The sequence below is a fragment of the Aptenodytes forsteri genome, unplaced genomic scaffold (assembly GCF_000699145.1).
Source record: "Aptenodytes forsteri isolate BGI_AS27 unplaced genomic scaffold, ASM69914v1 Scaffold369, whole genome shotgun sequence".
In the NCBI taxonomy this organism is placed as follows: domain Eukaryota; kingdom Metazoa; phylum Chordata; class Aves; order Sphenisciformes; family Spheniscidae; genus Aptenodytes; species Aptenodytes forsteri.
Genome location: NW_008794965.1, coordinates 323,502 through 350,497, shown reverse-complemented (window position 1 = coordinate 350,497; position 26,996 = coordinate 323,502). Strand labels below are relative to the sequence as shown.

The 26,996-nt window shown below is 54.4% G+C and overlaps 1 protein-coding gene across 1 annotated transcript in view; it reads left to right on the top strand.

The window, feature by feature from the left end:
- PLCG1 (phospholipase C gamma 1) overlaps positions 1-26,996 on the top strand; it is a 53,811-nt gene that overhangs the window by 3,519 nt on the left and 23,296 nt on the right. Inside the window, exons 2-4 of the mRNA XM_009275543.2 lie at positions 23,354-23,506; positions 24,661-24,754; positions 25,309-25,356. Of these exons, the coding sequence (XP_009273818.1) occupies positions 23,354-23,506; positions 24,661-24,754; positions 25,309-25,356 (295 nt within the window). The remainder of the gene's footprint in view (positions 1-23,353; positions 23,507-24,660; positions 24,755-25,308; positions 25,357-26,996) is intronic.

Here is a 26,996-nt window from a genome sequence, read left to right as displayed (position 1 = left end):
CTGCCGCGGGGGATGCGCGGGCCGGGTACCGCCATGGCCGCCCCCACCCCCAGCGCCGCCTCCCGACTTTCTGCATCCCTCTTCGGCATCAAACTTCCCCTGGGATGAACTAGGTGCCTTTTCCCGGGTGGTACCTTGGCTAACAGCACCTAAAAGCCGTAAGGAGCCTCAAAAGGAGGCAGGATTAGTTTGAGCCCTTTTGGGGTGGCATCTCGGAGCAACAGATGAGATGAAACGGAGAGGGCCAAAAGCAGAAAAAACAACCCAAAATATTGTAATGTAATTCCCTCCTCTTCCCGTCTCCCCTTTGCTCGTCTGCCCCAGGATGATGGCAGGGGGTCAGGTGGAGCAGGGTCAGCGTAGGGTCGGGTCCTGCAAACCCTGTTTGCAGTGGTGGGTGCAGTTACGGGCAGAGCAGCCTGCTGGCTTCGGTTTCCCGCGCGTGATGTGGACCTCTAGCACGAGGAGGGCAGGGGAAAAGATTCGTAAGAAATGTGAATGTAAAACCACAAAGATGGGTGGGAAGGGGGAGAGAGTAGGGAGGCCCCTCACTGGGAAACTTTTAACCTCGGCGTTGGTTTCCTAGGTTACTGCTGTTTCTCTTAAATTACCTTTCCCGCCCCCACGCGCACCAGCGCGAGGACAGTGTCTCTGTTCGATGCTGGAGGCGAGGAAGAGGGGACGCGCACGAAGGCGATGTGACGTAAGTCCTGGTGCTGGCCTTGGCGCGGCGGCGCGTTAGCGCTGGCCTTCCCGGCGTTGAGGGATGCAACTGGGGCACAGCGAGGCCGTGGAGGGGTTGTCGTCCCTCCTGGCAAGTGCTGCTGGCCCAGGGTGGAAAGGTTGGATGCTGTTAGGATTGCCAGGGGGCTTAGGTGAAGCAAGGAGGTGGAGATGGTGGTCGTGTCTCTGTGGCGGGACCACAAAATGCTGGTGCTTCCAGTTTGGGGCTTTGATTTGCCTTAAGACCCTTGGAGTCCTCTAGCTTCTGCTCTGCAGCGTCTCCAGGCAGATCTGGAAGGAGCCTTGGGCTCCGTTAGCATCACCAGGATGTGAAGCTCCCCCATACCTGTCCCAGAGTGGCCTCTAGGAGCTTTGAGGCAGTGGGAGAGGGAGGAGAGTGCGGCGCTCCGTTGGCCCTGGGTTAAGTTGTTCTTAAACTAAGGCAAAGCACCCGTTTGTTTGCTGGCCAGGCACTGGTTTCTGGCAGCGTCTACAGACCTCGTGGGTCCATGGCTCATGGTGGGACGGAGGTCCCCACCGATGTCTGCACGGGCGATTGTTCCTGTGGGCAGACCTAAGCGCGTGCTGCAGCCCTTGGAAGGCTGGGACCTTAACTTCAGGGAAACGTAGAGAACTTTAACTTTGTACCAAAACTGTGGTGGTAACAATGACGATAATGTCGTGGCTGTGAGGACTTCTTGTGCTGTTCAGACAGCCAAGAGCAGATCAGTAAAAGCAGAGAGCGTGTCCCAGGGACCGAGACGATCAAATTAAAAAAATAATAAAACCCACAGGTTTCTAGCGAAAGAAAAGCAAGAGTTGGGGAACATGGGACAGCCAGTTCCGTTGTGTTCCTTTAAATGTCACAGTGGAAAATTACCTGGGGCTCCTCTGCTGCACCGTGGGCAAGTTGGCCAGCTGGTGGCCATGGGCTCTGGGTTCCCTGGCATGTGCCTCCCAACGTGCGTGATGTTCCTGCAGTGCGTGCAACCCTCCCGAGAGGCAAGATGGGCCATGCTGGAGAGAGAGGACATTAGCCTGAAGAGCTGCCACATCTTCAACCCCATCTCTCTGATGCCGGATGCTTTCCCCGTGGCTTTCTCTCTGCACCCGAGCATCTCACCCTGTCCCCGGTCCCCTCCTCTGGTGTCACCCAGCACCCTGAGCAGCACCCATCCTCTCGTCCCTCTTCCTTCGCAGGGCTGAGAAGTAGAGCTTTGCTTTAACACTTCCTGGACAGACGCGTGGGAGCTCCAGGTGGAAATATCGGCTTGTGTACACAAGTAGTGACTGTGTATCTAGGCAGGCGAGGCAAAGCCACGCGATCAATGGCCAGCAATACGAGGTTGTTGGCCAACTTCCCTATTTTTATCTGGATGCGCTTTCTGGGCAGAAAAAGGATGCCTGGGAAAACCTAGGTGTGTGACAGCTTCACTTCACGTGGCAAATGTATTCCCCTCCTTGGGTCATCCCCACCTTGAAGACCAGCCTTTACTGGCACAGCATTCACATGGCCTGTGAACCAGAGGGGAAGTGGTCTGGAGTCAAGCTAATCACTTTCAGTGCAGGGTAGTTTTAACCATGAGCAACGACTGACCCAGTTCTCCCCACGAAGACAAGCCATGCTGGCGTGGGGAGCAGGAGGTTGGGGCTGGCAGGAAGATTAGAGTTTGCTTTTCGTGGCGGTACTGGTTTGGCCCTAACTTGCAATATGAATGAGGCCACGAGCAGAGGAGAGCAGCCAGCTGTAAGGAGGTGAGATGTTCCTTCACGTGGAACAGCATCTCCGTCAGACAATGTCTGGGGGTCTACAGGTCAAAGACTGCTGTGTTCATGGGTCAGTAATGAATGCTCTTGTGTTTCTTGAGATACGGAGACCAGCAAGGAGCTTCAGAACCCCCTGGACACAAGTTAGTTGTCTAAGTAGGAATGATCCTGGGTTTTTATCCATTTCAGAACAGGTGAGTATCCACGGTATATCACATACGGAGGTGTCGGACTCAGGGCACGTCTGTGTAGATGGCCATGTCTTGGAGAGGTATGAACACCCCAGCATGGAGGATCTGTGCTCCTTTCTCTGCACCTGGTGGGTTTTTGCAGAAACGAGATGTCTATTTGTCCCAAGGAGGGGTGGGCAGTGGGACCTGGCTCCGTTACTGACCCCGTTGGGAAGAGCACAGCCCCCGTGGCTGCAGCTCAGGAAGCCTCCTGCTGCATGGTAGGCAGTGCACGGGGGGACAAAGGGTCAGCTGGTGCATCTCCAGGTGGCCTCAGGCACGTGGGCTAAAGCTGTGGTGTGCTGGGAGGAGAGGGCTTCTGGGCACAGTTACAGTCGTCGTTCCTTGGCGTGGTGCCGCTCTTTTCAGAGCTTCAACATCACTGTGGATGGTGTCATGGAGCTGCTGCCTCCCCAGGATCTGTGGGTGCTTGCCTGTCAGTACTTCGGATGTCTTCTGAACTCTGGGTGGTTGCAATAGTCAACCAGTTGTTTGCCTTCACCTTCATAAAAAGCGACGTTTTGGTGGTGCTTGGCTTTCTGGGGCGTGCTGACCTGGAGCTTACAGGGGAGCAGAGCCTAAGCAGGCTTCAGGTCACCCCAGCGCTGGGGAGGAGCATGCCTGGAGGAAGGTCCAGGGAAACCCCCATCCTCCGTGCATTTGATGCCTCAGCAGCGGCGTGCTGTCAGTCTGACAGCTTCTCCCTGACCGAAGGGGTGTGTGGCTGCCAGCTCCACTGGCCACGCTGCTTGTGCTCGGAGGTGCTGGGACACCTTTTATTTCAAGTTACTTACTGAAGCGAGTGGGACCTGAGCTGGCCTCTGGAAGGAGCTTTTGGCAACGTAAGTGGCAAAGCCCTTAGTGTTGAACAGCACCTCTTAACAGCGGTGAGATTGGACTGGAGGGATGCTGACCGGGGAGTAGCTTGTGTTTGATGGCTTGGGTGGCATCACCACACGTGCTATAGATGTACAGGCAACCAGCCAGCCTTGTTGGCCACCATCAAACTGCCCAGCCTTGCCTTCCTCCTGCCCGTGTGCCGGGAGCTGTTGGGGTCGTGGTACGTTGGTGCCGAGAGGAGGGGGGAGCCCTCGCTGGTGTGACAGCCCTCTTCTTCGTCCCCTTGCTTTGCGACCCTTGTGTAGCGCTTTGCGAGCGTTGCATAAAGAGTGACCTTGTGTGTTAATTGTCAGCGTGTGTCCCCCCTACTCCTCCCCTCGGTGAGCAGCTCTGACTCAGCAGCGGGCAGAGCAGGGGCTCCAGCCAGCTGGGCTCCCAGATGAAGAACCTCTTCTGTCAGAAAGGACCCTTCTCCTGCTCTTTGTTAAGCTCTTCAGCTCGCTCCAGAGCGCCGTGGCTCTCCATGAGCAGAAGCAGCTGAGGAACGGGGAGGGGGGGGCAAACTTGTCTGTGCGGGAAGCCTTTTGCTTTGAAAAGCGGTCACCTCCTTCTCCTGTACTTTTTCAAAACTCAAACTGTGCAAAATGCAATCCTGGTTTGTGCAAAAAAGAAGTCTTTTTTTTTTTTCTCCAATTAATATTTATTTTTATCCAAAAGGGTTTCAGCCAACTCTAATTACCAATGCATTACTTTCTCGCTGATCAACTCTGCAGAGGGCCTGGCTGTTACGATGGGAAGAGCTCTAATAATTTTCTATTGTTTTTGTTAATCACCCAAAGCAAAGTAGAGCTAATCCCTCGAGTCAGTTGTCTTTTATGCTTTTTTTTTTAAACTTCCTGTGTTACGTAATTCTTTTTCTAATATAAAAGGGTCTTGCATTCATAACTTCACACGCTGGGGGGTTATAGGCCAGCTTCTAATTGATCTGTTTGCCTTGAAAGACGTCAGAAAATTCAGAGAGTTTGCTTAGAGAGCGAGCTGAAAATTTGGAGCAGATGTTTGTTTTATAGGGGAGAGGAGAAAAAAAAAACCCACCTCGAAAAAACCCTGGTTGCATTCTTGCTTTCAGTGAAATGAGCTCAGTCCCGTGGAGGTGGAGAAAAGCCGTTGCCTGTGTAAAAGAAAAGGCAGGAACTGTAAAATATCAATACAAAGTGACTCTGAAGGGTGGCTCCTACTCGCCTCATCCTTTCCAACTACCTGCCTCTTCCGTTAGTCCACTGAGGCACAGCTTTTTTTTTTTATTTTATTTTTTTGAGGCCATCTGAATAAGCTGAGGGGCTTGGAGCTCTTAAGAAGCAAGCAAGCAAGCCAGAAATGGCTTTCAAGGACAAACAAACTTCAGAGTCGGATCCTCTTGGGGTGCAGGACGGCTCCTGCACCGGCGGGTCCCCCTCCTGCTCCACCACCCCGTGGCTGCAGGATGCGGCCCCTCGCGGCGGGCAGGGGCTGGGAGGAGGGGAGCTCGCTCCCGAGGTGCCTCGAGCAGGTGGGTGCAGAAATTGCTGGTGTGGGAAGGTGGGAGCGTGGCTTGTGACCGTCGTAACGGTTAAAGCTTCCCCTGCTGAAGCTCTGCCATGGGAGTGTCTTGAGTGAAGGTTTTTTTTTCTTGTGTCGTTACCAGTCCCCTTCCTGCTTACTAGGATATTTGTGTTAAACTGGGGAAAGCGACTGAGCTCTACTCTGCCTTCACCTCCAAACTGAAACAGCCTCTTCCCTCGCTTTACATCCCTTTGTCATCTCCTTTCTCTTCTCGGTAGCGTCTCCCAGGAGGAACAGGTTAGAAGACCCCTACTCACGCAGTAGTAAGACACGTCACAAATTACCTCCTCCCTTGGCATCGCAACAGCTTCTCTGCAACCTAGAGAGCATCTAGAGGTTAGCGGGCTGGGAGACCTGTGCTCCACTGTGGTACCTGCACCCACGTTGTCCATCCATCCGGTTCCTTCGTTTGCCAGCCAGCCACGTGGAAGGTATTGGCTTATGGGTTTTAAGCTCACTAATTAAAACGTGCCGGAGAGGTTTTGGGTAGTGTCGGACTGATTACTTCTCAGCTACACCGAGGGCCTGAGCGCTCCAGGTTTTTCGGAGCAGAAGCGATACGGCTTGGCTTTCTCCCTGCCTGCTAGGAAGGCAGGCAGCTGCGTTGGCTGGACACCATGTGTGGTGAGAGGAGCATCTGAGTAAGCTGGATCCGAACATCTGGCTTTGCCCTTTTTGCCAGAGGGGCACTCGCGTGCTCGGTGCCGTCACCTCCCATCTCCGGGGGCAGTTTTGTCGTGGGATTTCATACAGGACTTTTACCGTGCCCCACCTCCGAGCTGAGCCAGCAGTCGCCCAACCCAATCTGTGATCTTTTTACTGCTCTTTGTTTTAGCTCCCTTGCCTGCACAGCGGGGGTAGTCATTCTTATCGGCGAAGCGTTTGCTCAGCTCCGTTATCTAATCACAGTGGTGTGCACTGCGAACATCCTGAAGATGTGCTGGCTGTTAGCGATGCCCACTGCGAGCAGGCGTGTGACCTTCTGCATATCTTGCAGATTGCAGATGGAGGAGAAACGGCTTGCCTGCAGTCTCAGCAGGAGTCTGGGGGGGGAGTCGATGCTAAAGTCCCCGTCCCTGAGGAGTGCTAAGGTCCCCGTCCCCAAGCGTTGCGTGTGGTGGAGCAGGCTTGACCACCAAGTTGCCCCAGGGGTGCAGCCTTCGTTTAATTTTTGCGATCCTGGGAACTCGTGTGCTGCTCTTTGGCTGGAACCTTCCCTCCAGAGAGCGCTGGGACTGTTGTGTCCCTTGGGAAGTGACCCAAGTGACACCGCTGCACCGTGATGGGCAGTCTGGCCAGGATGTAAAACTTGCCAACACTTGGGGTGGAGCAGGAGCTCTGTGAGTACCGGCGCTCAGTTGAGACTGCCTTACAGTTTTGGCTACATCGCACAAGCTTCTGCTTGTGTCCTGCCCTGACCAGTTGCAGCAGCTCAGCCCCTGGATGGTAACTTCTGAAGCTGCTGGAAGTGGAGTGCGTTTGGTCGTGTGTCCATCTCCTCTGTCTCTGCCAAAGTGGGATCCTGCTGGGGTCGGCGTTGCAAATGGTTTGTGCTGAGCGTCTCATCCAGGCCATGAAACTGGCTGGCAGAAGCTGTGAGACTTCTTCCAGATCAGCCTGGCGTCGAGCATGGTGATTGTCAGTCCTGTGTGGCTGGAGAAATACAGCAGGACCACACCGTTGGTGGGCCATAGTTTGTTAGATGAAGAGGCCAACAGCGACAGTCTCTGCTTAATGGCAGGTCAACCAAAAGCTGGGCTGGCGGTTTGGGTTCGGAGGTGGGTGACAGTGCTTCTCAGAGCCGAGTGGCCTGGCTGGGGCTGCAGCGAGCCCCTTGTGCTGCGTCCCCATTCCCAAACTGTTGCAGGTTCGGTAGGACCCGGTGTAAAGCACACGATGAAGGGGGGGTGCGGGGAATCCAGGAAGAGCTTGCAGCATGCGGTGAGGAGGTGTGGGGCTTCGATCACAGAAACCCTGTGCAGCTCTGAGTTTAAACCATCGGCTGAACCTTGTTATACAATAAAAGGAAATGTCTGAAGTCACTGGAGAAGACTTTTTTTCTTTTCTAGTGTGCTCTGAGGTTTAAGGGCAGTGGAAATCAGAAATCAGTGGGGCTTAAATTTTGAAGTCGTTACAATGCTTTTGGAAAGTTACACACCCCACCCCCCCCATCCTCTCTTCTTCCCCTTCGCCAAACAAGCTTGGAGAGCGGGTGGTAGATGATGATGCTGAAATAGAGCAACTGGAAGGATACCTATGTAGGGAAGGATAAAAGAAGAAAGGTTTGTGTGTTCAACAGATACCTGCAGCTGTATGGAGAAAATGATTTGGTATCTGACAGCCAGGGATGCTCACAGAAACCTGTGAGGCTTGTCGGCTCACTTGGTCGCGGTGTTTGCTGCTTCTGGCTCTCTCCTGCCAGTATCGTGCATGAGATCAGTTTAATATCTAGCACATCCTCTGCGCAGTGACTGTATCCTGCCGTGCACAGGGGTGGCTGGGTGATCTCACGGCTTTTCCTCTGCTCCGACATCCCTGCTCATCTGTTCCGCCGAGCGTGGTTTCTCTGCCGGAGGCATTACATCAGGCAGCAGCGGGAGGGTGTCTCCCAGACCGGGGAGAGCCCTCAGGAAGGGGACATGGTGACAACGGCCGTTCCCGAAGGGACTCTGCAGTGCTGGAGAAAGCTTTCCTTTGAAACGGTTTTAATCTTTAAGTTTTGAGGATTTTTATGTTGCACAAAGAGCCGTTTTACATGGAAAAAGCTTTTTGACATTGATTCAAATGAGAAACTTCCTCATTTCTGAGAATTTTCTGCCTTTCTGAAGGTCCCTCAGCACTTGGAGCTGCAGGCAGGGCTATCTGCTTCTGCCCGACAGCTGTGCTGGGCTCATCCCTCCTGTCCCAGCTCTCCTTATCTCTGGGCACCTTGCTGCCTCTTGATATATCCCCATCATATATGAAACACCTTGATATATCAGGCGGCGGGAGGACACATGATTGTAGAGCACCCTGAGCACCCAAAAGGCCAAGGGCTGGCGTCTCTAGCAGAAGCTGGCAACTCTAAATCTGTAGAAGTCAGCAGAGCTTTACGACGCTGACAGCTCATACTCTGAAAGTCTCTGTGATTTTTCAAACTGCTTTTCAGCTCCTTCTCTGCTGCCTGTGTGGTCTGGTGGCTCTTCAGCTCAGTTTGGAGCTGGGGGTCCTGAATTGGGCTGGCTGGAGAGCCATGGAAAGCCTTCCAGAGTCTGGAATTCCAGAGTCTGGAATGGACCTCTCCCTTGCTTCCCTCTGCAGTTCCTACCTTCTGTTTGCAAACACTTGTGGTTCTGAGGTTTTGGTCAATCATGTCTTTTCATGCTGTTAATACGGTGCCCCAGAGCATGCCTGGCCACCCACAGGCAGGCAAACCCACATCGTTTTAAAATTGTGCTGGCAAAGGTCGTGGTCCAGCACATGAGCTTCCATGAACGGGATGCTTTGCTGAGCTGACTTTGTCTGCTGGCCTTGAGGATGAAATGGCTAACAACCACGGCAGAAGGGGCAGGACTGTGCCCCACGGGTTATTTTTTCTCCCCAAGCCATTACAAACGCATTTATTTTATTTTTCTTGGAATGTGACTTTTTTTTTTCTGCCTTGACACACAAAATCATCACGCCCAGAGCTGTGCTGCCTCGTGTTTGCAGCTCAGCCTCTCTGCTCACCACTGGCCTTTACCCGTACGGGGGTGCGTGCAGGACTGCTGCCTTCCCGCAGATGTTTGTCACTGCTGCCTTCCCCCCCGTGGCCCTTGGGGGAGCAACCTGCGGGGTAAATTGTCCTCAGGGACTGAGGTTGCCTTGGGTTGCCATTTCCCTCTAGCTTCAAAACCCATCACCCAGGAGCTGGATGCATGGTCACTGTGCTGCCGTCTGTCCAGCTGCGCTGCAGGATCGTGGCGCCTGGAGGGATGGGTGTGGGAGGGCTGCTGCGTTCTCAGCAGCACGCAGTGATGCTGGGACTGCTCTGCTGCCTCCTGACACCGTGAGCTGCTCCAGTGCGGTGGTGTCTGGCTCTCCATCTCTGCCAGAGCTCCCCCGATTCACTCTGCGGTGTGTCTTGCTCCTCTCCTCCCGGGCTTGCACTGTGCAAGGCCCCATCCTGCTCCATTTGAGCATCTATCCGGACTAGGGCCAGACCAGCCAGGCTTGGAAATTGTTGTCACCGAGAGGGGACATCAAGGAAGGCTGTCGCGGCAGGCTGTGCCCCGCAGGGATGCTGGGTAGAGCAGCTGCTTGAGAATCTTTTTCCTGTTTACATGCTCCCAGAAGTGCCGGGTGATGCGGTGATTAAAGGACATCCCTCCTGCGTGTGCCGGTGCATCCTTCATCCCTCCTCCTCACCATCTCTAGGGGGTGTCTCCGCACGTGCAGCCCCCAGCCCGTAAGCCAGGTCAGATAATGGGGGTGGCTGCGGGCGGGGGCTCGGCCGTGTTGGGAGCATGGGATGTCCAAGAGGACTTTAATCCCCTTGGCACCCTGCCCTGTAAATCTGCGCCCCATAAATCTGCTTTCCAGCTGGCAGAGAGGTGGAGTGGTGGCAGGCTCGGATTGTTTGCTGAGCGTTTGGGCGCTGCCTGACATGGTCCTTCTCAGCGTGAGCGAAAGGCAAGGATCTCATGCTCCTGGGCTGCATCAGAGCAGAAGCAGAGCCTGCTGCCTCGTCTCTCCGAGCTGCCGTGCTTGGGTACCTCTGCCAGCGCCTGTCCCACAGGCGTCACCCATCCACCTCTGGTTCATCTGGCCAGGATCCTGGGGTACTTTCGATACCTCCCTCTCCTTCGAGCCTGCAGTCCTTGTCCTGCTAATCCTTGCCAGCTCACAGCTCTCCTCAACTTCAGAGGACCAAAAAGCTGTCCGGGGTTGCAGAGCAGACCCCAAGCAGTGCCGGGCTCCCCAGGCTTGCTGGGCAGCGGGGAGTTGGCTCTGCTGGGACACAACTTGGCTCTACGTCCCAGCAAAGCAGCGGAAATTGTTTTATCTTTTTTTTTTTAATTATTTATTTTCCCCCCTCTTTGGTGTCTCATATGTCATTTAATGCCTTGTGTCAGCCTGTTCTCAAGGTCTTGCTGCTGGTTGGAGTATGGTCCCCGTAATCCCCAGCAGCTCAGGCTCTGGGGCATGTTATGAAAAGGCCTAGAGATGAGGGCATGAAATTTTGGAGCATTGGCACATTAGGTTTGGTATGAACCATGGAGCAGATCGGTGTGCAAGCAGGAGGAGGTCTCCAGTTATGGGGACCAAATAAATCCCAGGTGAGGTCATTAAGAAGAAAACAAACCCAAGTGGTAGAGGAGCCTGGTGTGAAGACCATCACCAAGAGCTCCTGCTTCTCCCATATAAGCTGAAGATAATGTCACCTGCTAGGGCAGTGTGTGGCTTAGGTAGTATCTGCTCAGTGCCTGGAGATCTTCAGTTGGATGGTGCTGTAAGAAGATGCCATTGACTGGTTATCAACCATACTCTTGCCTTGGCGATGGAAGGTGAAGCCAGCACCATCAGTGGTCCCATTGTGGCTAGTGCAGATAGAGCAAAACTGGTGAAAAGGGAAGAGGAGATCCATTGTTTCCATTTTTAACCACTTTAGGACAGAGCAGGTTTGATTTCACCGGCAGCCGCTCTGGTAACTCTGCCTCTTTCTCTGGTTCGTGGTGGGTGGAAGGGACTCACATGGAGAGTCCGAGGAGGAGGAGGAGGTGACACAAGGAGGTGCCTCAGCTACTCCCTGCGTTATCGGTGGAGCCGGTACAGCCCTCTGGGGCCTCTCCCGCAGATAATGGCACACAGGGAGATCGAGGGGAGGGCACACATCTGGAAATCACATCTGTGCTTTAGTGAATACTCAGTCCTTGCCGTCTCAAAACAGCTTTTGAGTGGAGCATGGCGGGGGAAGAGGTCAGGCTGTTCTGGTGACCTCAAATGGCTCAGCAGCAGATGGGATCTTTATCCTATTCTTCTCTTCCCAACTTTACCCTGACACTGAAGAGCTCAAGTCCTGGTAGGGACAAGAACAAGCCGTCTCCCTGCTGCCCATTGAATGTCCTGGCCAGCAGTCATCTTTGCTGTTAAATCACTGTCACGGAAACTTGATTGCATCAACTGGTGGGATGGATGAAAATGAGTCATGGCATCTGAACATCACTGGCATTTGCTGCCAGTGTGACAAATCTTTTTCTGTCCTTCAGTTTTCACGCCTTGCCTTGTGTCCTGTCCTGGGGACAGTGTGGTCACGAATACTCAGTCCTTGCCGTCTCAAAACAGCTTTTGAGTGGAGCATGGCGGGGGAAGAGGTCAGGCTGTTCTGGTGACCTCAAATGGCTCAGCAGCAGATGGGATCTTTATCCTATTCTTCTCTTCCCAACTTTACCCTGACACTGAAGAGCTCAAGTCCTGGTAGGGACAAGAACAAGCCGTCTCCCTGCTGCCCATTGAATGTCCTGGCCAGCAGTCATCTTTGCTGTTAAATCACTGTCACGGAAACTTGATTGCATCAACTGGTGGGATGGATGAAAATGAGTCATGGCATCTGAACATCACTGGCATTTGCTGCCAGTGTGACAAATCTTTTCTGTCCTTCAGTTTTCACGCCTTGCCTTGTGTCCTGTCCTGGGGACAGTGTGTGGTCACTCTTGTCTCCATTTGCTTTGTGGTGGGGCATGACTCCCCAGGCATGAAAGAGTCAAGAAGGCACCTGTGTTGGGCGCAAAAATCTCCAAAGAGCTCCAAGGAGAGCTTGCTGCTGTTGGACACCCAGGTCCCCAGATCCACCTCTGCCAGGGCTTCCTCCTTGGCCCTGCCAAGCTCCTGGCTGTCATGCTGTGAGCTGTGCCTTTGACTGCCTCGTGCATTCAGGAACCGCTGGATTGCCATGTCTGCCCTTCTTTCCCGCTTGTTTTTTGCCAGTCTGCTTGGTCCCATCCCCTTCCCCTCCCAGGCAGTGCTGGCAGTGGGTAGGAGTCCTCCAGCTGGCTGAGAGTCTGGGGACATCAGTGACCCTGTACCTCAAGGAGAGGGGTGCGGGGATGTTGCACAGAAGTGCTCCCCTGTTGGGCCCTTCGATGAGAAACACCTGTGCAGGGAGCAGCTTTCTTGAGCATCTCACCCCTTTCTGTGCCAAGACGCAGCGCTGTGTCGGGTGCCCCCATCGATCCATCCCTGCCCTCTGCGGTACCTCTCAGATCTCCTTACCACTGCGCATCTGCCTGGGAGGGAGGGAGAGAGAGAGAGCGGGAGAGGCTGGCTGGAGGAGCTGGGCTCTCAGATCTTCAGCTTCCCCCATCCTCCCACCGTTTTATTGTGTTCCTGTAAAGTCATTACATTTCTCGCCCAGGCAGGGCTGAGGGGGAGGGAGGCCTTGATGCCACACAGGAAAAAGGTCACCTTGGGGTGGCTTGCAGAGCCATCCCTAGACAGACCGTCTGTCCAGAAGCACCGGTGCCGAGCTTCCCCTTTCCATTTGAGTCAGTGGAAGCTTGTGCCTCTCAAACAGATCAGGCTGATGACTGAAGGGTGGCTCTGCAGGCTGCCACCGGCCTTATTTCATCTGGGGAAGGGACATGGACTTCTTCAGAGCAGCATCCATGCAAGCAAAACTGGGGCTTTACCCTAGCTGGAGTTGCTCTCTTGTTTTTGGGGTGGAAACGTGCTCCTGTGTCCTGCATGGTGAAGGTGCAACAAGTCCAGGGCTCTCATGGGTGCCAGCCTTGCACGTGGGAGTGGATATAGCCAGCAGCCCTGCATGCCCAGCTTGGGATTTGGCACAATCCAGAAATCCTGGTACAAAACCCTACAACTTCACGCAGACAAAATTTCCATGGAGGACAAGAGGGAGCCCCACCAAGCATCCCAGGAGAAGGACTGTTGGGGCCCTCACCTGGAGTTTGCCATCTAGCTGCCTGTCTCCATGGGCTCCCCACCGCTGCCCTCACAAGGCTATGCTGTAGGGACAGGGTGACACGTCGTTCCCTTCCCTGGGATCGCTGGTGTCCAGCAAGGGGGGATGTTTGTGCTTCCCAGACCCAGCACTGAGCTGGGTGAATTCTGCTCCATGAACTGTGACTCTGCTCTCACACTTTGCAGACTAGTTGTGCTGCTTGGGGTTCACCCCTTCTCATACTGGCTATGCTAAAACTGGGTGCCTGCACCCTGCTGTAGACAGATAAGATAACCTCTAAGAGAGATCCCAAACTGCAAAGTGTTGGATGATGGGAGGGTATCTGAGGGGAAATATCAAATGGGCTCTCGCTGTTCTTTGCTCTTCCCGAGGTGTTCCCTGCTGGCTACCCCAGAGATGAGGTATGGGCCAGATGTGCTCGCTCTAGTAGTCATGGAAGAGATGTGTCTCCTAAGAAGTTTCTTCCCACCTACCTTGTGCACTTGTGTAGGGCTGGACTGAAGTGCCCATCCCTCCTTGGACTGCGAAGGGAGCCCCAGTGACTAGCTTGCGTGGGATGCTCCATTTCCACTGACATGGGAGAAAGCTTGGGGGAGACTGGGAGAGCCAGCAGGAGCGTAGCATCCTGTACGAGAAGTTCATCTACTCAGGGAGGAGAGCCTGGCTGTGGGACCGGGGCAATGCTTGCCTTTTGCATCCAGCAAGCTCCCCTGTGTGCCCTGCAAACTCCCCTGCCAAAGACCCTGCCGGGAGCAAAACAGCCTCAGGGGAGAGACCGGCCAGGAGAGCGGAGAGCCGGTGTGTGGCTCTCTGGGGGTGTGTGTGGAGATGTTCCCTGCTAACGTACTGCTGGCCATTAGCTGGCGTTAGGGCAGGATGCACTGGGGGATGTCTCCTACTCCCTTTTCTCCCAAGCCTCTCTTCCTCCCTCTTCCTGTTGGAGAGGTGTTGGCTGCAGGTGCCCGGGAGGCAGGGCTGCTCGCAGGACGTGGAAGGATCTGGGGACTGGGGGGCTCCTGGTGCTTCATCAGGGGCTTGGGCTGTGACTGCAGCAAGTGACCACGTTTCGGGATCGGTGTCCCACCTCTGCTCCTTTGCTTTATTTGGTGTTGTGGTTCCTTGTCTGGCTTTGGGATGGACATACTGGTGTGGTGTTTGTAGCAGAGCCCAGTTTGCTCTGGGCTGATAGGCTCTTCCCGTCCCCACGGCTCCAGGGGTACAACCAAGGGGGCTGTGCCGCAGAGGCTGGGGAAGGAGCTGGAGTGCTTTGCCCGAGGCTGTGCAGCCCACCAGAGGTAGAGATGGATCCAACGCCACCTTCTCAGCTGCGCTGGGGCCAAGCAGTGTTGGTGGACACGGCGGCAGCGCTGGCACGGAGGTGGCTCAGGCCAGGTGGGTCTGAGCGTGAAGTTGTCCCTGGGAAGGCTGAGACCAGCGGAGTGGAAACTGCCAGCCTTTACATCCCCGGTCTGTGCTGGGCTGTGAGCAGAGGCTGTGAGGTAGCAGCATCCTGCTTCGCTCACTTGGGGGATCAGCTTTGGTTTTTTTAACTCATATTTTCTTGCAGCTGAGAGTAAGCAGGAGAGATGTGCTGACAATACAGGATAGGCAGCTGCCAGCCCACAGCTACCTCTGCTTCTAGCATCGGGAGGATGTTTGCGAGCTCTTGAAGGCCACCTGTGTGAGGCTAAAGCTGGTGGAGCAGCAAGGTCTGGGTCAGTCTGGGGAGAGGTCCACAGTGCCCTGTAGGAGCAGGGTGATGTCTGAGCAGGATCTTTGCCTCCCTGCTCCAGCCCGTAACGTGGGTGCGTGGGATGGAGGAGGGAAGGGCGGTTCCTCACATCCTCTCCTCTGACCCGCAGAGCGATGCAGCTGCGTAGCATCTCCTAATCTCCCTGCGCATCTCCTAGTTTCCTCTGCAGTTGATAAGGATTTTGGGGGGGACAGGGTAGGGAGGAACTGGAGCTCAGAAGCCACAGGACACGTGGCCCAGGGGCGCAGCGGAGGCAGCGGCAGCCGGAGGCGCGGGCAGGAAACACTGGTGCCCACAGAGCAGCCGTGCAGAGCAGCCGGCGCGTCCCTGCGTGCCCCGCGTGGGCTGCCCGGTGCGCGCTGCCGGCACCTGGGCAGATGTGCTGACTCCCAGGGCGGCGTTTAAGCTCTCTGCCAAATCTTCCCGCTCCACGCTGATTGATGGAGATCGTTGAGAGGTGAGCCAGGATCTGAGTTGGGATCCAGGCTAGTCCCAGTCATCCTGGCTAATTGGGAGCTCCCTGTCGTCCCAGCTCCAGCCCATTGAGCTATTTTTTTCCCAGTGTCTTCTCTCCCAAGGTGCTCTCCACACGGATGTTGCTGCTTCTGGGGTAGAGCTAATGCAACAGTTGCTTCATACCAAAATGCAGTGGCTCAGAGCAAAAATTGCTGTTTGCTGATGCAGGTAGCAGGTGAGATGAAGCAACTTGCTGGAGCAACCTGAGACACAACTGAGCCGAGTCTGGAGGGGAAAATAGCTTTACCTGCATCTCCTGAGGCCAGAGAAGTACCTGCATGTTGCAGCAACAAGAGCAGTGGGACCCAACGGGCCCCTGAGCACCAGGGTGGCTGTGTCCCTCCCTGGGACAGTAGTGGGGGTGAGAGAGCTTTTTACAGGGGTTTTGGTGCCTCACTAAAAGGGCAGCATGGCCATTTTTAGTTCATAGAGGATGAGGGATTCGCTGGGGCACAGGGCGCTGCTGGTTTGGTGTTTATGTTGGCCTCCATGGATGCCTCAGCCATGCCTCCTGCCCTCTGAAAAAGTAGTAAGGTCAAATTAGAGGCCTCAGCTGGTTTCTTGTTGTCCTGTCTGGATGAGCCATCTGTTAATGGCATGGGATTGTCCTTCGGAAACCTGATAGCTGATGCACAGCAATGCTGATGGCAGGCACGGCAGCGAGTGCGGCCGGGAGGAGGATGCAGTAACCCCATCGCTGTGTCTCTGTGCAGAGACATTTAATTCACCATTACACTGTCTGCCTTAGTCTCCTCTATTAAGGGAAGCTTGTGGGGTTGAGGGGTTGAGCTATCGTCACTGAAAACCTATACTAATGAGAGACGCATGGCTCTTCCCTCTGAAACATGTTTCTAATCAGTTGGGGTTACTGCTTGCGGAGGGGATATAAAGTGTGGGACCCCACTTTTTGCATTCATTATGGGTGCAATGTGCGTTTTGTAAGAACCGCCTTAATTTTTGCAGTCCAGCCAAATTCAAGCTCAGATAGTTACTGTCTGCCCGATTCCTCCGGCATCCCCAGTGGACGTGGGGATGGGTCCGTGTGGGGATGGGTCCGTGCGGGGACAAAAGCTGGGCTCGCCCGGAACTTTGCAGGCGGAAGGGGCTTGATAAATAGCGAAGGGCAGGCGATGGGGCTCCAGACTGCGAGGTGCTGAAGGCTCTGGCTCCCATCCAGCAAAGCACTTAGCGCACGCTCGACCGTTCCCCTGAAGTCATGGGGGATTTTGGTTTGGTTTTTTTTGGTTTTTTTTTTTCTCAGCGGTGTTTGGTTGCAGTCAGCAAATCCGAAGCGTTGAGCGGGTGCGGAGCAGCCCTGGGCCGGGCAAGGTTGCTCGCAGGGTGATAAACCAGCTGGTGAACCCCGGCACGAGAAGGTTGGCTGCGGTCCTCCTGCAGCTCTTGATACCTAATGCTAAAGCCCCCCATTTCAGGGGGGCTTCTATTGAAATGTTAAGAGGGAGATGGCACTACTTTGTTCTCCATGCTGTTGCGTAATAGATTTCTCTTATTTTTATGCACATGCACATCTGAGTCGTGTCTTTTTTTCCTCTTTCTCCCTCGGCAGCCTTTCCCTGGGGGCCTGACCGCCCAGCGCCCCTTCCAGTGATGGGAAGCCTAGGGATGACCACAGGGTTGTGCTCAGTGGGATCCACGATGTCAAATAGCAGGAAGACTTTTTTTTTTTAAAAAAAAACTTTTTCTTTGGCCAGAGTGAGTAGCCTGGAGGCTCTTCTGCTGCCCCAGAGCAGGATCAGTCCTTGTCAGCCAGCTGAGGTCAAGCTGGGCTGGGAGTGACCATGTGGCTGTCGCTGCACTGTTTGTCCCCAGGGAGACACGCTGCACGGAGCGATGCTTGTCGAGGGGGTGGGTGGGTGTTTTCTTGGAAGCTGTCCATGATAAATCCATCCTGGAAGGTAATCTGGACTAAACCCTCTTTTTGTCAGCTTTTTTTTTTTTTTATTATTTAATCAGTTTTACAACTTTCCAAAAATCCTCTGGAGGTGGAGATTTTGCAGCCCTCGGAGCCCGTTCCAGGGTGTCCTTATCCTTACACGTTACAACACCCTACCCATCAGCGGTTAAACGAGGCTTGGATGAAGTTTTGGTTTTAAATGACTTTAAGGGTGGATCTGATTTTCCTGTAACCAGAGGGTAATTTTTTCTTTTTTTTTTTTCTTAAATGGTGCGGGGGGTGGATCTGGGGTCAGCTTTTTCTTTCTGATGCAACCCGCTCCTGCTGAAGGGAAGGCTCTTTGCCCAGAAATGTGACCATGTCCTTTCTTTTTAAGTGCTGGAGGCAAGTGGAGGGCCAGGCCTTTCTGCTGGTGGCAGGCTGGGGGGAAGTTTGGGAGGCTGTGAAGGGTACAACCTGTTTGCACCGCTCAGCGTGCAACGTGGAACCATGTGAGGAGCTTAGAGCATCTCCGGGCTGGATGGGCTTTTCTGCCTCCTTCCCAGAGCCTCTCCTGGCTGCTGCCTGCACACCCGCCTGGGAGGGCTGGAGGACGGCCAGCGTGCTCCAGGCCTCCCGTCTCGTCCACTGCTTGTCTGTCCTTGCTTGCTGCTGGTCCCTACTCTGAGATCTCTGCCCTGCCAGACCGGGGTTTATTTTCCAGCAGGGAGCTTCTCTCTACCTCTGCTATTGCTGTGGCACCGAGTTATTCCTCCTCCTGCCACTATCCGTGTGGGATGAAGATGAGTTTCTACCTTCTGCAGTGACTGCAGCCTTCCACAGCGTGGTCTGGGAGAGGGTGGCCTGGGGAGGAGGAGATGTGGCTCACCCCAGTGACAGGGTACTTATCTTCGAAGGATTCATCCTGGATCACTTGCCACTTGTTCTTCTGCCTGGGCATGCATATGACCCGCGGTGCTCGGGCTCCACCAGATGCTCATCCCCCAGTCTTTGGCCACATCCCTGGTAGGTCTTTCCCAGCAAGGACCCATGGTGTGGACCCATGGTGGGACTCGTGGGCCGCTGTCATGGAGCCCACGCCACCACGCACTTGGGGAGCTTGCTGGTGCTGAGTGTGGTGGAGCAGTGGTTAGATGTCATTTCCAGCGTGCACTCTGCAGTTCTCCATTCATTGCACTCGTGGACAGCCTCTGCCGTGCTTCCAGCTCGCCTCCGCTCGTCTGCTCTCTCCTTTTTAATTTCCACTCCCTGCTCAAGGCTGGCTGCCAGGTTTCCCTGCCTGCCCCGGGGGGTCCGGGCTCCCCCCGCAATCCTCCCTGCAGGTTTGCAAAGCCGCAGGGCTCTGCCCAAGTAAACGCAGGCACTGGCGAGCAGATCCAAGTGCGTGGGATCAGCAGCCAACGGCACTTGCTGCAGCAACCACAGTGGGAGCAGGCTGGGGGGGGGATTAAAAGACAAAGGTGGCCCAAGCCTGGGAGGGCAGGGAGGCTGCTGCGGGCGCTGGGTTTCCTGTTTACCGGCAGGAGGGTGGCTGGGGTGTGCGGAGACGGCTGTGTTTGACTTGGGGCTCTTGCACGCTGCGGTGGAAATAGTTACAGGCTGGGGTTTGGTTTATTGTCTGGAATAACACGTCTGGCGGTGGTAGGGACAGGCGGGAGGATGGGGAGAGTGGCACCTGGGTGTGGGAGAGAGGAGTTAGCGCGAGCCAGGGGAGGGCAAGGGGCGATGGGGCTTGTACGCTCTGCCTTGATTGCACGTGGGCCCTCAAGCTGGTCACAAGCTTGCCTGCAGCCTTTCTGCCAGTAGCAAAGCTGAGGTTGAGCAGTGCTCAGCCCGGGCTGCAAAACCCACCCGCAGCAGGTTTTGCACTGCTCAGCGGGCCCTGGCTGGTGCTGTGCAAAGCTGGGGTTACCCCCAGGAGCTGCAGCAACTCGTGGAGCTGACACGAGCAAAATCAGCAAGAGAAAACCCCAGCGAGGCCTGGGGTATAGCAAAATGTCTTCATCTCTTCTTCCCCCATGCACGGTGGCTCCTTGTCCTGTGCTGGCAGAAGGGTGCTGGAGGGAGGACCTGGGGTGGGACGGAGGCAGGGGCCGGTGCAGGGAAGCAGCGTTTCGGCGTTTGCTAGGTCGGGATGGTGGCATTTGTGCTTGTTGTGCTTCCTGCTGAGAGTCATTTCCTTCCATGCTGCAAGGGGGCCGGGAAGGTGTTTGAGTCAGTAGAGACAGTGGGGTTCGAGAGGCTGATCTGCTGCTCTGCGGCAAGAAGAGGGCTGCACAAACCAAGCCCTAAACCGCCTTCTCCCCGGCACATGCAGGCATGTTTGGGAGGGTGAGAGAGATGAGCAAGCAGCTGCAAGCATGCGTGGGCTGGAGGTTTTTACCCCGCTCCCTCCGGGTGCGCGGTCCTTGCAGAGGCTGCCCTTCGCCCTAGGAATTCCCTGCGTGCTTCTGTCTTTGATAAGCGCCTCGCTTGCTCCAGGGCTCTCTCCATTGCGTGGATTTTAGGTATGCAGTTTGTAACAATAGCTCTGTCTTACTACTTATTACTAACCCACCGGTGCTCTGTGCAGCAGGAGGTGAGGGCAGGGCATAGTTAGCACGCTGCGGCATCCCGAAGCAGAGACGAGATGCTTGCAGCGTGATGCAAAGGAGGGCCGCTAATATTTTGGCACCTTCCTTCAGTAGTTATTGTCTGGTAAACTACCATGAAAACCCAGCTGCCAGTTGGTCAAGCCCTGCATCCTTCAAAGACAGGATTAGTCTTCAGCCCTGCTGTGCATGTCCTGGATGCAAAGACCTTAACTGTGATACGGTTTTTTAAGGGCTAAAATAACATGCTGTGTCACTAAGGATGTGAGCACACGGGCAGGTTACGGCAGGGCACGCTAACGTTTGAACTTCCAGCCAGCTCATTTCCAAAGGATAGGTGATGCCTTAAAAAGTCACACCCTTGTAAATATTAGGGAGCTTGTCTGTCCTCCCGTTGCGGCCCCAAGAACTGGATCTTTCTGTGCTCTTGCCCCGAGTTGATGAGCTTTTGGAGGGTTATTGCAGTGGTCAGTCTGGATACGTCCTGTGTCAGGCAATGAGCGGGCTGCCGTCATCTCCAGATGCACGCTCACGGTGCTGCACAGTGTATCCTGCCAAGAGAGGATCCCACGTTCCTCATGTAGGGTTTATGAGTCTCCCCAAAGTCAAGCCCTGTGTCTGGCTTGCCGCGGTGTTCGTTTGGAGCGAGCATCATCTCTTGCGATGCAGTTCAGTGCTGTCGGCTGCTGCTGCGGGTGATGAGCAGGTCGCATTTCTGTCTAGTTTTAAACTGCAGTAAATTGAAATGAAAGGCGAGTCGATCCACAGTGAGTGCAGTAAGTGGAGTTTAATTGGGATGAATTACACGCCAGGTTTGCAGTAATCTCCATCCCGCATTGCTCAGAAGCATCATCTGCTTTGGAAACGTGACTCAGAAATGTTGTTATTTGATTCCCCTGAGCATTTAAGAAACTATTTTTCCAGGAAGCAAAGATTCTTGGGTTTGGGGTTTTTTTTTCTTGTTGCTGTTGTTGTTTTCTCTTTGTTTCATGGCAATGAGAGTCCTTTCCCAGAATTTCCTCCAGGGAGGGAAGCTGCGAGATGCTCCCTTACCAGTGTCTCTTCAGCTCCTTCTCCTCGCTTGGCGTTTAATGCTCCGGCATGCTCACAGCTGCCCTTTGCAGAGGAGCACAGCTCTGAGGTACCTGGTTGGAGTTACCTGCTCCTGTTCTCCATGAGCCACAGCTGAAGCTGCCAGGATGATGTTGTAGCTGCACCATCGGATTCACCACCCATACGTGTAGCCAGGCAGGTCTGCCTCCTTGCCAGCCCCATGCCTGGATTTGCCCTGCCATTTGCTGCCAGGATCTGCCTGAGTCGGCTCTCGCCATCCTGGGCTGTCCCTTACAGTCACGCTGCTGCCTTACGCTTGGTCACCTTTGGGTTGGCCCACCGGGGACAGCTGCTGAGGTGTGACACCAGCTCTATAACTGAAGGATTATCCTCAGAATGATGCTGTCCCCATGTCCCAGAAGCCTGACGTGATGGTGGTGCTGCCTGCCCTGCCCTAGACATCATCTGGTGGGCACCATCTGGGGGTTTCATTTCACCATGGCTTGGTTGCTTGCAGTTCATCTTGCCCTCTTCAACCATTCCCTGGAGGAAGCACGTTGACATTATGGGTGTGCATGAAGATAATAAACAGAAGCACAGCTCCCTGGAGTCACCAGCCCCAGCCCTGGCCAGGGTAACACGCTGTCCAACTGAATTACCAGCTTCGTGACCCGGGACCCTGCCGTCTCCCATCTGGCAAGAGATCCAACTTTCTGAGCTTTCCTCTGCAATCTGGGCTTGCTCCCTGACAGTAACCCCCTCTGCCGCTGCCACAGGTTCAAAAAGAAGCTGGTTTTTTTTTTTAAATAAAGTCCCTGGGACTTGTTTTACTATGTACGGTACAAAACTGTGAGAGGTGGGAGCCCTGAGCTGTTATCCCACCTCCCTTGGCCCTAGTTCTGACCAGCACCTTGCATATGTTTAGGTTGTTGATACCAGACCTCCCTGGTGGTGTCTGTAATTCAGATGATCTCCGGAGATTTGGCTGTTTTCATGTTTTTTCTAATGTTTTCTCTCTGGAAGGTGTTTGGCAGTGAGGTGGGGAGGGGGTTTCTGCCTGGAAGCACGGGGGTGTTGCTGCAGTCGAATCTGCTCCAGAGCTGTGGCAGATCCACCACAACTGGATCTCCAGAGGTTGGGCTTGGTTGATCCTTGCACTGTGCTTTCTTCTGTGGCCTTCTGAACACCACGCAGAGGTGATAAACGTTTCATCCCTCTTTGGCTAGGGAAGGACAGAGTTTTCCTGGTGAAGATGGCACGTGTATGAAGGCAGAAACTGCCCTGGGCATCCTAGTAGTGCTCAGAGGAGCCAGGAGGATGCTAACGGGGCAGGGGGGAGATGCCAGAAAATGCAGATATAATTTAGGGTGAAAGTGGGGAGGGAGGAGGCAGGGGCACCATCAAGTTGTTTAAACCAAGGATCAACTCAAGTTTCAGTGTCTAACTTGAACTTGGAGAGGAGTGGATCTTAAATCTATGGTGTTTGTAAGACGCGGTAGCTGCAAAGAATACTTCATCCAGCTGGGCAGGAGGCTGCGCCCTCAGAGGGTTCACCTCTGTAGAAAAGCTTTCTTTAAAAAAAAAAAAAAAAAAAAAAAGTTGCAGTCTTGAAAGACAAAAAGAAGTGCCGTTTGCAGGTGTATGTTGGGTGGAGGAAGAGGAAAGTGTGAAGCTAAAGGGTGAAGGAGCTTGCAGTAGCGGTAGCGCTGCCCTCCGCTCATCATGCCTGGGGATCGCTGCGGGTGAGACATCCAACGGTTCTTGGGGGGCACAGAGGTAAATAGGGGGGCGGTGGCTGGGGAGGCTTCCTAGGGAACCGGTGAGAAGGGGCTGTGCTTACAGGCTTGTGTGCGTGCACAGCCACATGCGCGCGGCAAGAGAGACGTGCAAGATAAGTGGTAAGGTCTCTGTGCTGCTTTGAAAGGTTGAGGAGCGAGCTGGGGCTCTTGAAGGGCTTGTCAAAGGTGAGGTCCTCCTCTGGGAGGACCTGGGTACCTGTGGCTGTGCTGAGGATCACACTGGCGGGGCTGTGCTAGAGCTCTGGGTGCCTCTTCAGCCTGTGCCATCAGCGGTGGTAGGAGAGGACTGGGAGGCTACTGTGATGGTCACTTGTTGCCTGAATGCAGCGAGTCCCTCTACAAAGCACCATCCCCAGCACCCGCCCACTGTCCTCGAACATCTGGCAGCTCTCGGCCGGGGCAGCCGTCCCATCCTTGCTTTCCAACACAGCCAGGGAAACACAGTTTGCTGTTCAGAGCCTGGTATCCCAGTGCCGTAGGCCTGCCTGGGTCTGCCATCATGTAACGGGTGATAATCCAGCTCTCCAGATGACTAAAACCGCTTTATCCGTGCCCTTCCTTCTCCTCCATCTTCACGGGAATTTCAAGCTATTCGCTGAACTCCCCTTTTGTTTTTCCTTTCTATTAGTGGATATTCGTGAAATCAAAGAGATTCGTCCAGGAAAAAACTCACGTGATTTTGACCGGTACCAGGAGGATCCATGTTTCCGACCGGACCAGTCTCACTGCTTCGTTGTCCTCTATGGCACAGAATTCCGGCTGAAGACCCTCAGCTTGCAAGGTAAAGCACTCGTGGCCCCGGGGCTGTGCCAGGGCAGGGTTGGGCAGGCACCTCATCACCACAGGACCCAAACTTCTGATGCATCCTTCCATGAGTGAGCTGGAACATATCCCTGGGCAGATGCTCTTTTCACCACACCAAGGAGGTGTCTTTGGAAGAAGGTGACACCGGTTCCCTGAAGGGTACACAGTCAACCCCTAGTTAAGTCAGTTAATTCGCCCGGTAAACCCAAAAGTTGGGTGAACTGAAGCCCCTGGTTCAAATGTGTGCTTGAAATCAAGTGTTTTCTCTCAGCTTGGCATGCTGGCCTTCATCAGCTGCGTTGTGGTAACCGGCCCCACGCATGAAGTGGTGAAATCTCACTCACTGCTTCTTTGCAATTCTGAGCAAGAAAACGCTGCCAGTGGCAAACAGTAACTCACGAAGCCTCGGTACCTCTGAGGTGTTGGTCTCAGCTTTCCTCAATGCCTTGTCTGTTGACTTAAGCTGGACCTGGAGCACCCAGCCTTATGTTTTGCTATGGAAAGAGAGGACGTGTATGCTGTTGAGTCTCCTCCTGTTCAGATGGAGGACAGGCTCGTGATCACTGGCTGCAGTTCAGCTGATGGACGATATCCTTTTCTGCTAGCAGCACGCAGTCTTGTGTCTTGTTTAAACCCACGTAGACGAGCACTGATGGAGGCAGTCATGCTGACTCCTTAACGTCCATGGCAAATCTGCCTTCTGGCTCGTGCTGCTGGACACAGGGACAGAGACAGCACTTCTGCCCTCAGAAAGGATGGAGCTGCTGACAGGGAGGTTACGGAGGAGCTGGCACACATTCCCAGCAGGTGCTGGCCTGTCACCCAGGCCAGCCAGAGCGTTACTGCCTGGGGACAAAGATAACCCCCCAGCTCTCGGGAACTGAAGGGAGGAGAGAGTGTGACATGCAGGAGCAAGGGGTCCAGCCAGCCACGTACATCCCGCGGGAGGGGAGCAGGAGCTCGGCAGGGAGAGGAGATGGCCAGAGCATCTGCACGGGAGGGAGCTGTTAGCAGAAAGGGGATGAAGGAAGGAATAGGGGATATAAGATGCTGGAGATAGTCCCAAGAGGTTTGGGTTGGTGATCAGCTTCTACGTCCCTTCCTCCCATTTCTCCTGTGCGCTTTCCACAGCCACTTCCGAGGACGAGGTCAATATGTGGATCAAGGGGCTGAACTGGCTGGTAGCAGACACTCTAAGGGCTGCCACCCCCCTGCAGATTGAAAGGTGAGGAACTTGTCCTTGTCCTGCACTTGTTTTCTTTTTTTTCCCTTTTGTGTCCTTTTTTGACAGAAAAAGGTGAGCACAGTGACAACATCTCATTCCCCCTCTGAGCTGCGCTGACCTGGCACTCCTGCCTCTGCACTTGGGAGGCTTCATCCCGTTGACCCACTGTGCTACATCGTCTGGCCGGAGTTTGATCTCACATGCAGGGAAAAGGAGCTTTACCACAAAACAGATGTTTTTATGTGTGCGCAGCCTGTATTATCTGTAGCAATTCAGTGTAGAGGCATGTAGAAGAGAATACCTTTGATTTTTTTTGTCTTATCTGTGGACTTACTTTCAGGCCGAGACAGTTTTAAAGGGGGGCAGGTTGCCTGCATGAAAATAGGGTAGGCTGCCTCTGGAAGGGGAGCGGAGCCAAGTTCTCTGGTGGGAAGGAGGGCTGTGGGAGTGGGCGGCATGGCGTTGAGCATCTTCCAGAGACAGCAGCAAACCAAATGGGCTTGTTGTGGAGGAGCTGGGGCTAAGTGTGTGCGGGTTTGTGCTTTTCCGTTTAGGTGGCTCCGGAAGCAGTTCTACTCGCTGGATCGCAACCGGGAAGACAGGTAAGAAGAGAGAAAACCCTCGCTTGCACAGACGTGCACATTCATAGGAGGTTTGAGTTGGAAAGGTTTACCTTTGACTTGAAACCCCAGCCTTTGCTTTGGATTTTTTGTTGGGTTCTTCAGGTTTTTAATTTTCATTTCCAAGGAACCTTAATTCAAGTCCCAATACTTCCCTGGCTGATTGTCACTGAATTAAAAAAAACATCAAAAAATTGTCTTGTTTCACTGACCTATTTCCCAGCTGTTTAGACCCAGTAACACCTTGAGAGCCCATAGCTGTGAAACACCTTCACCCCCAGCTGGCATCACCCGAAGAAGCAGACACCAAAGAGCCAACAAGTGGCTGTGGCCACCCCGTCAGGGCTGAACTGGGTTGTGTTTGTTACTCTCCACCGTTTGGTTTATTTTCTTCCTCTGAGGTCCGTGAGGCCATGGATCATCCCACTGCTTGGCTTCTAGGCTAATGGGCTGCAGCAGGGCCACTAATTATGGGGTTCTTGGGTGAATGCTTAGCGATGTCCTAGCAGGTGAAATGTCACGCTTGAACCCGTCATGAGAAGGGAAGGGAAAGGAATTGGGTCATGGCCCGTCATGCGGGGATAAGGGAAGGGACGTTTCCCTGTCGAGGAGGCGAGTTCCACCACGCTCTGCTTTCTGCCGCAGCTGCCGTCTCCTGCTTTCCCCGGCCGCACGCTGGCTGCCAGTCTCCTCTTCCCGAGGTGCTGTTATTTGATCCTTTCATCCCTGGGACGCGCTTTTCCCCCGTGATGTTAACTGAGCCCATTAACCTTTCAGCATTGATTTCCACATTGCTGTGCTCCCCTGGGGTAGGGGGATTCCTCCAGTCCTGCTCTGGAGAGGGCAGTGCTGGAGACATTGCTCACACATCAGCTCGTGCCCCCCGGCTGTGGTGGAGCACCCAGGCCCCATCTGCCCCCTTTATGTGCCCAGGTGCCCAGGCATGGCTTGCTGCAGAGCACCGGGCAGATCTCTGGGCTCCAGAGCATCCTCCGCTTGGTCCCTGCCAATGCCATTGATCTATCACTGCTACTGATTTTCATGCTTCGCCTTGAGCCCTGGAGTCCTTCTCATCCTTGCAGCAAGCTCCTGCCAAGAAACTTGCCCTGCAAACGCAGCTGGCTGTGCCAGGGGCACGCTGCTGGGGAGCTGTGGGTGACCGCAGCCGGACAGGTCGGTCCTGTGGATCGGCAGGCGAAAATCACCACTCTGTACGCATCAGAAGAAGCGAGCGGGTCCTCTCATCCCGCTTTGGTCCCCGCTGCTGTGTCCCTGCCTCCCAGCTGCAGCGTGCTGCCCCGTGCCAGCCAGGTCAGGCGGACGGCCCCGCGCTCGGGCAGCCGGGGGTTAAATTCAACCTGTCTACATCTTGGAGCGGAGCGGGAGTGTGTTGCATTGGGGAAATCCCGCTGCATTGGACATTCTTGTCTTTGCAATGACTTACATTACGGTGTGGCGAGAGCACCATTGGGTGCACGGGGATTTTGTGGAGGAGGGATAAACCCTCGCAGAAGCAGAAGGGGAAGGAGAGGTGCCTTTAATCTGTCGCGGCTGCTCTGCATATACCACACACCTTTCAAATCCAGGCTTGGGTTTTATATGTGGTGTACTGGTTTTCAGTG